This window comes from Macrobrachium nipponense, chromosome 46, assembly GCF_015104395.2.
Source record: "Macrobrachium nipponense isolate FS-2020 chromosome 46, ASM1510439v2, whole genome shotgun sequence".
Taxonomy (NCBI): domain Eukaryota; kingdom Metazoa; phylum Arthropoda; class Malacostraca; order Decapoda; family Palaemonidae; genus Macrobrachium; species Macrobrachium nipponense.
This window is the reverse complement of record NC_061106.1, coordinates 21,131,214-21,146,213: the sequence shown is the minus strand read 5'-3', so window position 1 is coordinate 21,146,213 and position 15,000 is coordinate 21,131,214. Positions and strand designations below refer to the sequence as shown.

The following is a 15,000-nucleotide window of genomic DNA, read 5'->3' as shown; positions in this document are numbered from 1 at the left end:
CGTGTTCCCTGCTGGAAATTGGAACCTCGGCAGGATATTAATCCGCATCCAAAACGTAGCCGACCGCTAAGCTATGCCGGTTTCCCCCCGGTACTTGTTTCATTAGTGTCGACCTTCGGGTGGCCTAAGTAGCAGATTACGTATGAGTCTGCGCACGCGCGTGTACGTGTCAGGCTCTTGACTGTATGTATTTTTAGAGACCTAATGAAGTAGGGTGACAGTTGGCAAGCCGATTTATGAAACGATGAGTGGCACTGAAAAATAACACCGAGACTTAAGCGAAGAAATAAAAAGCGAAGATTATTATTCGTCAAGAAGTTATAATTAGTTAGGGACATTTTTTATCCTGTCATAGTAACATATTATAAGAAATAAAAACAGCTTTTAATCGCACATAAGTACGCATACAGAATATAATTTATCCACAGACCAGTTATTTTTATTTTTGCGGGGCGTGAAACGACTATTTAAATGTTAAATCATAGCATTTTATTATCTCTGTTTATGAGTGTACGTGTGTCATAGGGAGTGGTGTCTTCCCTAACGTAGTAACCATAGAATTCATCTACCTTTTCATGAACCCAATTCTCGCTCGAACCATGAAATAGAGTTCAATCTTCTCTTTGCCTTCGCTGACCCAGCACCAATTTTTCGGAATGACGTAGTTTGGTGAAGCCGGTGTCATCAGCCCCTGTGGAATGCGTGTCGAATGTTTTTAAATTGCAAAGTCTGCTATCAGCATGAGCTCATGAATGCACAAAGTTAATTTAGTCATGCGAATGACGCTCATATATTGTCCTATGACTGTAATATTACGCAACATTGGACATGAATGTGGCATTCCTTTCAAATTTTACAGAATCAATTTACTTTTATGCTATGAAAAGGGGTTTTACTTTCAGAGGCTGAACATGTTTTGCACAATTAATCGTACTAATGGTTCCATTTTGCTCCAAGATCTGTCGAGGCTCGTTTATCCCTCTCCAGCCACTTTTGGTCGTAAAACCAACCAGAATTTTATTATTGGGCATTTGACCAACCACATTGCACACTCCTCATCCTCTCAGTGACTTTGGAACCTATAATTAAGAACGACATGACAGAAAAGAAGCGGTTTGTTTACATCAACAGCAAGAATTATTATTATTGGATAAAAGTAAATGCATTTCACATCCGTTAGCTCTGACTAACCAGTGGCAGAGAGCGGTGTCTGCTTGACAGTATTTCCGAGAAACATCTGTGTTCAATAATTATTGCAAGGTGCCGCTTGTAGCCAAAGGTAGTGTTGACACTTTCACTTTTTTTTATTTTATTTTATTTTTTGGCCGACGTATGTACGAACAGGTAAAGCTGAAAACAGTTCGCTTCCTCTTTTATGTAAATTAGAACGAAAGATTGACTAAAAGAAATAAATTGTATTATGATGTGGAATGAAATTTCTTGAGGAATACTGGACTGTAAGTTCCAAATAGGGAACACCGCCGAATGCAGCTTGTCTCTTCAACCTAGGTATTTTCACGGTGATAAGAAAAAGCAACAAAAGGAATTTGGCTGCATTCATAATAGAGAGAAACTCGACACTGGCGTCAGGTTTGGTTGTACAAGAATAACGAGCTGACTAGATACTTCTCCCGAGGGGCCAAATTATTGAAACCAATATTTTATTTACATTTTTGCTGGAGTCGTGAAACACTAGCTCCAAGAGTTGGGCAATGAAAAATCCACACTGATTCTGCTTGTGCCAAGAAGTGGCTATTCTCTCTCTCTCTCTCTCTCTCTCTCTCTCTCTCTCTCTCTCTCTCTCTCTCTTTTCGTTCTCTCTCACAATCTTTTTACATTCTTTTTTATTTTGGCCAATCAAGTGCGCGTATTCGTCGTGGACACTTATTTCTCAAGGGAGAATGTGAACTCTGGAATGTTCTGCATTTTCATGAGAGCGCCTTAAATTCCTGAAGACAAAATACACATTCGAAATTTGTTGCACGGACAAAAGACGACGAAGTCCATATCTAAATTATGATGCTTTATCGTTGTCATTTGAATTTCACCGTCCTAATCGATTAACATGACTTTTAGATGAGAGGTTCGTTTTCCATGTTAAACTACCCGTAAAGATGGTTAGGGCCATATATTTTGCTCAGATGGATGACGTCCCCTTCAATGGTTATTTTAATATTTGGAACTTGAGTAAGCATATTTCTTGCATGAGTCTGCTGATGCGATGAATGTGCTTGTTAAGAATGTTTATCACTTTGATAGGCTGATTTGCTGTGGGTATCTGACATGTGAATCTGCTGCAGATGTTTACTAAGTGGATTATGTGTCTATATGTAGTCTGAACGATCCCTCTGAGCCTCTGTTTATAAATTAAATTTACCCTCTTTGGTCGATATAGTCATTATTTTTTTGTGCGACCATTTCGTCTTATTTGCAAGTATGGGTTATATGCAACGACCTTTTATTTGCGAAGCCAAGACATTTTGAATATGGAAATCGACTGGTGAAGTTAAAAAGATACGATTCTAGGCTATTTAATTCGGTCGATTTTCATTACTGCGACATTTCTAAACCTCTAATATTCATAACATCTTATCAAAACTCCCCAACAACAGCTGGCGTTTTATGCCCTAGACGGGATAGAACACCCGTCCACCCTTAAACAACCCCGTCCCCTACGCTCCAAGCCCGTCCTACATTCGAAGAACAAAAGTAGTCAGTGATATTAGATATTACGAAGGAATTTTTTTTCAATGTTCCTTCTTTCGTCGGAGGTTGCCTTGTCATAATGCTTTACATCATTATTCATGGGAAAATTATTTATCGATGTGGCTAAGGGAAGAAATCGTTTCTTGCTGAGTTTTCAGTTTTTCTTTATTTATTATTTACATGAATTTGCATCATTAATGTAATATGCCAACTCCTTTGTCAGTGGCCTTTATTACCCTATATTTCTAGAAAGCGAATATCAGATGTCTACCGGAGATAAGGTCTACTTAATGAAATTCGAAAACAACTTTGCCTTTGACTGTGGCCTCCCCTAAGTCAATTTTTCTGCCGAGCCGGATTTTTTCTGGCAAATCGAATATCTCTGAGTTGATATTTTTGAATTCAAAGTGAAACCCTACTCTTAAAACTTTATACAAAGATATATTCACGATATACATTTCAAACGTATCCTTTTTCTCTCTCACTCTACGTCTTTAGTCTGATATAGTAGAATAACGGCATATGAAATCTACCAAATATATATAGCTTACTAGCTTCCCCCCAAACTTCTCTCTCTCTCTCTCTCTCTCTCTCTCTCTCTCTCTCTCTCTCTCTCTCTCTCCATTGAAAGTTTGCTATCACCTCTATAACTACATCTGGCACCAGCAATAGCTGCACAACTCATGAGAGAAACCTCATATAGGTAGGGTGAATAAACTCTGCCTCATCCTCAGCGGTGGAAACAAACAAATAGTCCTTGGACAATTCAGACAATAAGTCCAGTTCCAAGATTGTTCAATATCATTTGCATACTACTCAGAGTCATAGATGAGTGGTCCTAGACACAATTCTGTCTTTCCTCTTTGGAACCCTTAAGTGGAACTGTTTTTGCAGCCAGACACAATGTAGGAAGGCGTAGCGGTTTTAATGAATAACAATTATTTCTGGTTTAGTCTTAGATGAGTGGTCCTAGACACAACTGTATCCTTCTTATTTGGGGCCCTTTAGTGAAAATGCTTTTGTAGCAAACCACAGTGGTTTAAATAAATAACAATCATTTTACTTCCAAATTTAGCCTTTTCACAATTGTGTTCTGCTGTTTCTTCAAAACAACAGCGACAAGGCTAGGTTTCGAAGTTAAGGATTCTTTATCATGTATCAAGTACAATCATGTATCTCCATCTATATTAGTCGTTTCATATTCATAAACTCAAATGTTTTCTAGTTTACTCTTTCAGTGGTCAGACATGACAATAAACTTATACCTGCCAATTTAACTCGTTTTCATCATAACTAAATCTTATCGAAGCATTACGCAATGGGCAACAGCCCAAAGGAACTCAAATCTACGTCATACAAATTTAAGAAAATCAAATAATCAAAGCGATAGATAGACCATCCTCCATCTGTTGATGGTATAAAGCTTTACCTTGATTTGAGACAGATGTTACGACAGAATAGCTCATTTACATGGATTATACATGCATCATATGAAGAACCACTTGGTATTCCTGCGCCATTGGGACACTTAATAATTTGCATTAAGGAATATCATGACATCCCCCTTCCGGCCTTTGAAATTTACTTTCCAGTTATTTCTAAATATATTTTTCGAATATGTTTCATCATAGCAGAAAAAAGCAAATAAATCAGTAAAATCTAACAGAAATTCATGTACGTTGTAAGAATTCGTCTGAGATAGTTACAGTTTCATGAGATTTAAAAGTATATAAACGTTTCTGAATGTCAAGAAAATGTTTTTAAGTTCAAGATTATTCATAAGTTTTGCTCCGATTTGTGAATTGTTTTCGTTTTCGTCTGGACGTTTAAATCTGAAGAATGATGTGTGATCTTAAGGATATTCCGAAATAGCCCCTTTGAAAATATGAAGCCTTTCGCACTCTCATTCAAAATCATCTCAGAAGAGATTGATGGGTAGCGACTACGTGATCAGTGAGAGAGAGAGAGAGAGAGAGAGAGAGAGAGAGAGAGAGAGAGAGAGAGAGAATATCTAATTAATTTTTAATTTTATTCCTTAGAAGTTTCAGCGCTCTTATACAAATTTCCTCTAATATGAAAGTGTTTGCTTCCCCAAGTAATTTTAATAATTTTAATCAAATTAAACCCGAGTGTGTTTCTCACTTTCTTGTTACAGAGGCCGAGACGGAATAGGTTGTCACACACTCCAAATATTTTTTTTTTGGGGGGGGGGGGGGGGGGAAATTAAACAAATATTTATTATTCTGTGAAACCTAGCATAATATATCTATATAATATTCATGTATTTCTGGTCAGTAGGCAGTAAAAGTGAAGTTTATTCTCAAGAAAGATTCTAAGTCTCCATTTGCTACCACTTAAAGGAAACAAGATAGTAATTTGTGGATGCTATATGGCATCTAAGGCTTATCTGAAATATCTTAGATTTTACCATTTATTTCATAAAGGTATCGAAAAATTTTATATCAGGGAATGGAATCGAAATCAAGGAACAGTCGAGAATAAAATTGCTCAGTTACTCTCCCTCCTAGATCTAACGCAGTCTACCCAAGATATTAGAATTTTCCATATCTTTTATTGGTGATATGACACATCTGGCACTGATATCTAGCATATAGCTGCCAAAAATGGACGTGGAACGAAGACAACCCTACACCAGCAATTTGGAACCCTTTGAGAAAAGTAACGCTGGAAATGTAATCTTTGTCATCTTATATTTTCTTTTTCTAGTTTCTTTCGTCAAGTTCGATCTGGAAATATGATATCGCTTCTCTAGGATTACCAAGTCAGTTGGACCTGAAGCCAATAGCAAATCACTGGTTCGTTGTTTATAAGTTATCATTAGTCCCAAGAACATGTATTATGATTTACAATGGACTTTCTCTAATTCATCACCTCATTTACTGGCAAACATTATTCATATATAATAAAGGTTACGTGTATACATTTACACTGCTATAATTTTATAGACACGAGATAAGATCTTTGATAGCTGACCTGTTCCCGACATGCTAATGGCATAAAAAAAAATACGCCCGGTAAAGTATGTTTATATATTTTGAGAATACACTCGTCCATTTTTGTTTACAGAAATCTTACTAATGCATATGCTTACTTGTTTACTTTAATTTCATATCCTGAAAAGTGTAAATGCTCTTCATCGCCATTTTCGGTAAGTCGATAACAATGTGACGAATGATTTAATATTATTTTCATATCCGTTAGAAATCTGGTATTTCTTTTCTATATGAAGTGATAAATTGAACACCTAACAAAGATCACATTGACTAATTCAACGCATCCTTGCCATTAAGATACGATGATGGAGTGGATGAACCCCGTATTTGTAAATGGACGCTTGATTGAATTACAACAAAGACTAGGTAATACATATACCCAATTAACATAAGTTTGAAACGGAAATTAACCGGGCTGAGTAGGCTGCCATATGTTAATAAGGGTGAAGGTGAGCTTTAATTAAACAAAGGGAATAATTAACATATCTTTGAATTAGTAAATATCTTCTGATATTGTCAGGACAATGTTCTCTCAGGCGACTATTTTGTTTTACGAATATTCTGCTTGAAGTAAAATGGCTAAAAATTTCTCGGTGACTGTGCATAAGGATATGCAGAACAAAACCTGACATCGCGGAGCCTTTGAAAATACTGTAAGTATATGTCTTTTAGCGTAGTATATTAATTATAGACCCCAAAGAATATTTATTTATTATTTCCATTGTTTCTCAGGACGAAGAATTTGAAATGCATATACAATATCATCTATTTATTCGAAATTTGTGTCTATCTATCTATCTATCTATCTATCTATCTATCTATCTATCTAGCTGTCTGTCTGTCTGTCAATTTTCCTGTAGCCTTATTTGACTTCACGTGAAATTGTGGTTTTTTCTATTATCGTAATTCGGTTCATTTTCGAGAAAACAATACATGGTTGTTATAAACCATTATTTTAAATGTACGTCGTGTTCACACATTTTCATGTTTGGTTCTACTGCATTTGCATGTCTAAATAAAGTACCTTTAACGAAGATACCTGGACAGGATCCATTTCCCAGTGTTTCCCTTCGGTAACCTGATAAATATATTGTGGACTTTTCTGCTTAATATTCATCAAACCCTTTGAAAGGAAAAGACATATTTTTTCTCTAGCTTTTGTGAATACCATCACAAAACAGACCAAAGAGGCGAAACGTAAATTGGATGGCCCGCTGTTTGCATAACTCGTTACTAAACTGTCACATATAAAAAAATATTGGATGGTTCAAACAAACATACAATATTGGAAAAAAGCTTTTCACTCATCTGCATGCAAACGAATCGCATCACAAAGTTACTCCTCTGAAGAGAGGCGGCAAAGAATTCGATTACAGAAGCTAGGGAGGGATTTGGTTAATGGAAATATTCATTGTTGGAAGTACTAATTATGTGGTGTCGCAATGGATGTAATACTGTAATGTTTGCTTATCCTTACCTAAATTAAAAAACGTAAAATAATTCTCTTTTTTTTTTTTTTTTGAAATAAAAGACAAATGTAACTGTAGCGAAGAGTAATACCATAAATATTTGCTTTTCCAAAGAAGAAACAAAAAAGTTAATGACTGTTTATGAAAACTGCAGAAAATTTCATTATTCATTTTTCTATGAATAAGAAATACATAAGGAAAAATGAAAGAGCTATTGAAAACAGAGATGGGAAATAGATATTTTTTCAAAATGGCAAAGACAAAGGAAAATGGCAAAGACAAAGGAAAATAGAAAAAATTGAATTATTTAATTTCTTTATGTGATTAGTGAAGAAAACATTGGTAAAGTGACTTTTATTTATGGATAATGTAATGGGGAATAAGATTTTGAAATAGTAATATCACTGGAAAGTCGATTCCTTAAAAGTGAAGAAGGAAATGATAAATAATCCAACTTTTGAAAAGGGAGAAATCATTCATTTAAATCTCTGATATGGATTAAAAGAAAATACATGGAAAATGACAAATCGTTGATGTGATTCACAAAATGAATTTGGAATTGTCGTAAATAATGAAGCGTAAGGAAGCGGATAAAATATTCAATTTTTGAACAAGAATGGAGAGAAATCGGGAAAAGAAATGCAAGGAAATCGCGTACAATTCTATTTCGATGGCATCAGCAGAGAGAATTCTAAAGAATCGTCTTATCCTTAGGAGAAATTAAAAGGAATCATAATTATCTGATTTTAAAAGAAAGGCGTGCAAAAAGGAGTCTGTTTTCAAAGAAGCTTCCGTAACTCAACTGTCACGTTTTTTTAAGGCTGCAGAGGATTACAGGCTCTTTTGACCTCGATCCACTTCTCTAATGGATATTACGTAAGCGTATAGGGTTCGGCTTGATAAAGTAAATCTGTTCAGCCAGCCTTCAATCCAGCCATCCTAGATGCTAATGGTGTTTGCGCAACCCTGGCATACTGTTTAATGTAGTGCGTAGAGATAGGAGGGACTTGTAATCCTATTTCCCAATGCATACCAAGAGAGCTAAAATACATTATGACGGTCCAGGGCTGGTTTGTTATAGGCGGAAATCCATTCAACTAATATATATATATATATATATATATATATATATATATATATATGTATGTGTGTGTGTGTGTGTGTGTGTGTGCGCGTGTGTGTGTGTGTGAGTGTGCGTGCGTGTGTGTGTGTGTGTGTGTGTGAGTGTGCGTGCGTGTGTGTATATTGAAGTCATCCTTAGCTTAAAAAAAGAAATGTCACATGTGGGGTTATGATAACCAGAGACGATAAACGTAATCCACCAAGGCTCTCTCTCGTAGATTTCTCATGACTGATAATTAATCTGTGCGTTGCAAGTGGAAGTGCATGACGAATATCAATATTCTTTAATTCCCGCATAGATTAAGGTCAAACTTTTGACGTTGCTTAATCGGAATGGATATCGCGACTCCCAGTTTAAATGGTTAATCTAACTTCTAAAAGCTCGGAAGTCAAACCTTGGGGACGAACCTGAGGTACAATTATCGGATTATAATCATGATTTACATATCAAGTGAAACATCAGTGTTACATCTAACTCCATTTGCAATTTAAGAGCTTTCAAATCAAAAGCATTATATATATATTAGATACAATCCATACCTCTTAGTCTCTCCCTTTCCTCATCCCGGCCTCTCTCTCTCTCTCTCTCTCGCGCACGCACGCACACACACACGTACTCTGACCCTAAATTAATAGTCATTTTCATTCTTCCCTTCCGTAACATACGATATTCTTAAGTCCTTGGCATCTTGAAATAAATGAACTGTCACCTAACTCGTTATATGACATATTTTAGAGCGGGTACCTATTATTGTAGAGGACCAAACATTATTCGTAAGGATAACCTGTACACAGAGAAGGGCTTCATCAATATCAGTACGATAGCTTCTCTGATGTCGTACATTTATCTTCAAGCCTGGAAACTTCCCTATTGTTGCAAGTGCACAAGTGAAATTTCGATGATATTTATTTGCAGATTAATGTAGTTGTTCTATTTGATTAAAAAAAAAATGTTTGCAGTAACCTAAATGACTCCTCATGAATATACAGCGTGTCCATAAAGTCCCAGTACCACTGAGCAATAAATCCTTGTAATGGTACTGGGACTTTATGGACACCATGTCTATCCTATCAAGAGCACTGCAGAAAGGCCTCTCTCTTTTTGCTTGTTTGTCGTTTGTCCAGTCTCAGAAAATATCTCCCACGTAATGCTCTGAGGTTTCATGACGTTATTTAATAGCCAAAAATTATGGCTTACCACTTTCGTTAAGCGTATTACAAATTTCGTTTCAAAATTATTCGCCTTTTTAATTCAATTTCCAGTCATTCAAAAGCTTATTATGCTCATTGGCGAAACTATTGCTTTAAAAGTTAAAAAGACGTTAGGATTACAGAAAACGCTCTAATGTAAGATTGCCAGAAAAAGGAAAAAATATTTCCCACAATAGTATAAATGTAACAAAAGCGCTAAGAAAGCCATTAAACTAACTCCTAAATAAGACACCTATTTCAGAGGACCTGAGTGTCTGAAATACTACTGTGGTAGTGAGGCATAACTTCTTTAGTTTCCTAGGCGGCTGGTCGTGTTGTTCGTATGTTCTTTAGGCGTCTTAAAAAAGATAAGTAAATCTTATTTTAACCAGATTTACGTGGCTAGGACCCAATTGGTTACTTAGCATCAGGAGCTACAGCTTATTGTGGGATCCGAACCACATTATATCGAAAGTGAATGTCTAATTACCTAAAAAGAAATTCCTCTGATTCCTCACTGGCGTCAGGCGGGAGCGAACTCGGGCTCCCAGATTGCTAGCCGAGTACGCAAACCACTCGTCCAAAGAAAGTTCTGCAAATAATACGTTTACTTTTGAGAAAACAGCAGATTCAGGATATCGAAGCAATGTCCCTGCCATTCAAACGTTTACTTATCTTGGCTGCACCTTAAAAAATAATAAATACTGTGAAAAAAATAGCTTCGTTGGGAAATGTTTACAGATTTTTTATGGTAATCGAGGAGGTGGATTCGGGATATAGTGGCCCCCTCCTGCCACCCCCGCACCCTCCAAATCTCTCTCTCTCTCTCTCTCGTTTGAAGTGCAAATCGTAGCATTTCTGCCTCAGATCCCAGTGGAAATCGACCCTGGCGCCAGGAAGCAACGTTATATGAGCTTTTCCTTAATCGAGCCCCCCGCGCCTGTGTTAATTTAAGGAATACATTAAGCATTAGGTTGCTAGTCAAGCATTTTGTGGATCATAGGTGGGGTGGAGGAAGCGCAGAGAAGGAAGAAATAAAGCTAGATTGAGTAATCAGTGTTCTACCAAGATTTTTACCATCGTATCCTTATTAATGAAGTTTTCATCTCCTCGCCTCCTCTAGGGTGATGCAATTCATAAGGTATACTCTTTCTATTCCTGTATGTAAGGTAATTAGTTATTCTCTTTTTTATTATTCTTCTTCCAGACGGGGTGTCAGGTTCTGCACATATTGCTCCATTACTTCTTGGTGTCCAGTTACTACTGGATGTTCTCGGAGGGTTTGTACCTGCACACCTTGCTGGTGGTGGCATTTGTCACCGAAGACAGGCTCATCCGGTGGTTCTACCTCCTGGGATGGGGGGCACCGGCCATCATCGTTGCCATCTACGCCGGCGTCAGAGGAGCTTCGGATGCTGACACTCAGCAGTGAGTTTCTTTTTTCTATCTCTTTTTTTTATTCGTCTATCTATATCTATCTGTTTTGAAGCAATAATGCCCAGTTTCCTACTAATTTTATTAAATTCTACTACAGATTTTTTTTTTTTTTTCGAATTCCAGGAATTCCTACTCAGTGTTCAAGCCTTTCTTTCGTTTGACTTTGATTTCCCGTTATGCTCTTTGACTGAGAGCTTGAAACAAAAAGATATTCACTAATTCAAATATACAAGCCTCTCACTACTACAGGTATTTCAAAAATAACTAAAAATTGTAATTACTGCATATATCTAACTCCATCCCCTTTAAAAATGATCATCTTTCATTTTCCATTGTACAGTTGCTGGATAGATGAAAGCTACTACTCCTTGATTCTGTCCATTCCTGTTTGCCTGTCGATTCTGGCGAACTTGGTCTTCCTGATTAACATCGTCCGAGTTTTGGTCACGAAACTTCGAGCCAACCACCTGCCAGACGAGGCCCAGGGCACCAGAAAAGCTGTGAGGGCCACCCTGATCCTCATCCCTTTGCTCGGTCTTCATTACGTCCTCATTCCTGTCAAGTGAGTATGAACTCGCATCTTACTTGAACTTTAGATGTTTTATTTTTTACTAGTCATTAAATGGCTGGCATCTATTTGCATACTGTCTCTCAGAGGCCTAAAACTTTTTATTCAATATATGTTGACAAATATTTAAATACTACACTTTTTTATACCAGTCAATAAATAATTGGCATCTAATTGTACTCTACATTTCAGAGGCCTAAAACATTTTATTCAATATATTGACAAATATTTAAGCACTGCCGATTTTTTTTACGTTTATCAGCATTACATTGAGAATAGTTGTCTGCCGGTGATTTGTATTATTTTTCATTTTTCCGGTAAAGAGAGAGAAAATTTGCATATTAGTGCAGCCTGCGAAGCGTATTTATTTTCCATGTTATTTCCAAAAACCTGATTACTCTACATGCTTCAATTAACATTGAAATATCCGGTTCTTCATTAAGTTTTCCTCTTTTCTCGAAAGGTAAATTAAGCGTAAGAGCGTGAAACTATGAACGAAAGTTTGAAGAAAAATGTCATGTATATATTTCACGTGTACACAGGTCGTCGTCAAAGATGTCCTACTTTTTTCTATTGTGTTTCAATTGAATTATTTCTATTTAAGTGTTTTATTGCTAAATGAGATTCATAATTTTTTTTCTTTGATGTCATTGTTATGGAAGACTATGTTTTGTGCTTCAGTGAAGTTATATTTTACATAATGAAGCTTATGATATATATCTGCTTATATAATCTGAGTTCAAGTAAAAGTGAAGTTGGTTACAATATCAACTACGCCCGGTTTCATACGATCCAAAAATTGATTGAAAATCATTTTATTGCTATTGTTCAAGTGAAAACACAAATTTATGAATAAAGCGTCACTGCAGTACAAGATAAGTAACTACTACTAAGGTGCACACACACACACACACACACACACACACACACACACACACACACACACACACACACACATATATATATATATATATATATATATATAATATATATATATGTGTGTGTGTGTGTGTGTGTGTGTGTGTGTGTGTGTGTGTAATATTCAGTTACATGATAAAAAGAAATGTAATACATTCCTTAGTACAAAAGCATAACTCCAAATCAGGTCAGAGGCCGTTGAGGAACGAATTGCCAAAACCACAGTCACAGGATGCATGTGAAGGCTAAGTATGCAAAACAACAAACATACGAACTAAAACCTCCTAAGATGGAAGCCTAGTTCTCGCTCTCACGTGAACTTTATATGATGACTAATGTTAACCTAAAAAGAGGTGTTCGTTCATACACACGTATCTTTTGTTAGGTTTGCTAACTTGTTGCATTGTAAATCACTCTGTAAGAGATCACTTCTTCTTCTCCCTTCGTCTATCTCAGATCTCAAAAGCTCATCTCTGCAATCAATCTCACGATGTAACCGCTTAGAGAATATATCTATTCTGACTACTTCCGTGTTTCCACATCATCCTTCGAACCAAACCAAGACTATGAAAGAGAGTAAGTAGTCAAAATAGATATATTCTCTAAGCGGTTACATCGTGAGACAAATTGCAGAGAAGAGCTTTTGAGATCTGAGACAGACGAAGGGAGAAGAAGTGGTTTCTTACAGAGTGACTGTGACTGTGGTTTTGGCAATTCGTTCTTCAACGACCTCTGACCTGATTCAGAGTTATGCTTTTATACTAGGGAATGTATTACATTTCATTTTATCTTGCAATTGAATATTACACACACACACACACACACACACACACACACACACACACATATATATATATATATATATATATATACTATATATATAATATATATATATATATATATATATATATATATATATATTGTTACGAAGTGGAAGTGCCAAGTATCTGGTTACTACACTTACCATTCATTAACTGATACATCACAAAAGCCAGACACCTGAACGCTCATCACAGGTATTAAACGACTGAATACAGTGGTACCTCGAGATACGAAAGGCTAAACTTACGACAAACTCGAGATACGAAAGCTAACACGAAAAATTTTACGGCTTTACATATGAAAATTTTTCAAAATATGAAAGGTTGTTGCTGTAAAGTCCGAGATTCACCCAGACCACTGATAACAATATTGAAACTCGCGCGCCGCCAACTGAGTAGACTCGCCACCATCCTCCTGCTCTCCCATTGTTTCCTGATGCCAGTCACCGCCATGAGATCCTTCTCTCCTATTGGTCAGCATCCTTCCCATCATGCATCTACTACGTAGCAGCGGGCCTCGGTCACTCGGTACCAGCATCGTTATCGTACGCACGTGGTATTCGTTCATTCTAACGATTTCGTTTATTAACGTAAATTCGTTAGTGATTTCGTTGCAGTATACGTACTTTATCGTGTTGTGTGAGAACTTTACTCTACTTATACGTAAATTACGTACAGTATATACGTAGTCATGGGTCCCAAGAAAGTTGAAATTCATGGAAAGAAGAGAATGCTCTCTTTGGAGACAAAGATGGAGATTACCAAGAAGTATGAAGCTGGTATGCGATTGAGTGTGATCGCCAAGGAATATGGCCGAAATCCGTTGACAATAGGCACCATCCCTAAGCAGAAGGATGTCATCAAAGCAGCTACACCTTCCAAGGGCGTCAGTATTTTGTCCAGCAAGAGGACCCACGTGCACGATGAGATGGAACGGCTGCTTCTTGTCTGGATAAAAGAAAAAGAAATCGCTGGCGATACGATAACGGAGATGGCAATCTCCCAAAAGGCCAGCGCTATTTTCAGCAATTTGATTGCCCAGGCCGATGTAGGAGAAGGGACATCAACGCCAACCCCAGAGTTCAAGGCTTCGCATGGGTGGTTTGAGAAATTCCGTAAACGGACTGGCATCCATTCGGTGGTGCGGCATGGGGAGGCTGCCAACTCGGACACGAAAGCGGCCAAAGCCTTTAAAAAGACGTTCGACGAGATGATGACCAAGGAAGGCTACAGTTCTCAGCAAGTCTTCAACTGTGATGAGACTGGCCTTTTTTGGAAAAAAATGCCTCGTTGGACGTACATCACGGAGGAAGAGAAGAAGCTACCCGGGCATAAGCCTATGAAAGATAGGCTTACGCTCGCACTTTGTTCAAACGCCAGTGGGGATTGCAAGGTGAAGCCCCTACTGGTCTATCATTCCGAGACTCCTCGAGCCTTCAAGGCCCACAAAGTGCTTAAGGAGAAGCTTCCAGTGATGTGGAGGGCTAATGCGAAAACCTGGGTAACGAGGCTTTTGTTCACGGAGTGGGTAAATCTGTGTTTCGGCCCGACAGTGAAGAAATTCTTGAAAGAGAAGCGCCTCCCTCTGAAATGTCTGCTGGTGTTGGACAATGCCCCTCCCCACCCTCCTGGCCTCGAGGAAGATATCCTAGTGGAGTATTCCTTCATCAACGATCTTTATCTTCCGCCTAACACCACCCCTCTCCTCCAGCCCATGGACCAGCAAGTGATATCGAACTTTAAGAAGCTGTATG

At 37.5% G+C, this 15,000-nt stretch overlaps 1 protein-coding gene across 1 annotated transcript in view; it reads left to right on the top strand.

The window, feature by feature from the left end:
* The window catches only part of LOC135214666 (calcitonin gene-related peptide type 1 receptor-like), a 58,858-nt gene that overhangs the window by 27,633 nt on the left and 16,225 nt on the right, over positions 1-15,000 (top strand). The window contains exons 7-8 of the mRNA XM_064249003.1: positions 10,710-10,930; positions 11,280-11,501. Coding sequence (XP_064105073.1) covers positions 10,710-10,930; positions 11,280-11,501 — 443 coding nt within the window. The remainder of the gene's footprint in view (positions 1-10,709; positions 10,931-11,279; positions 11,502-15,000) is intronic.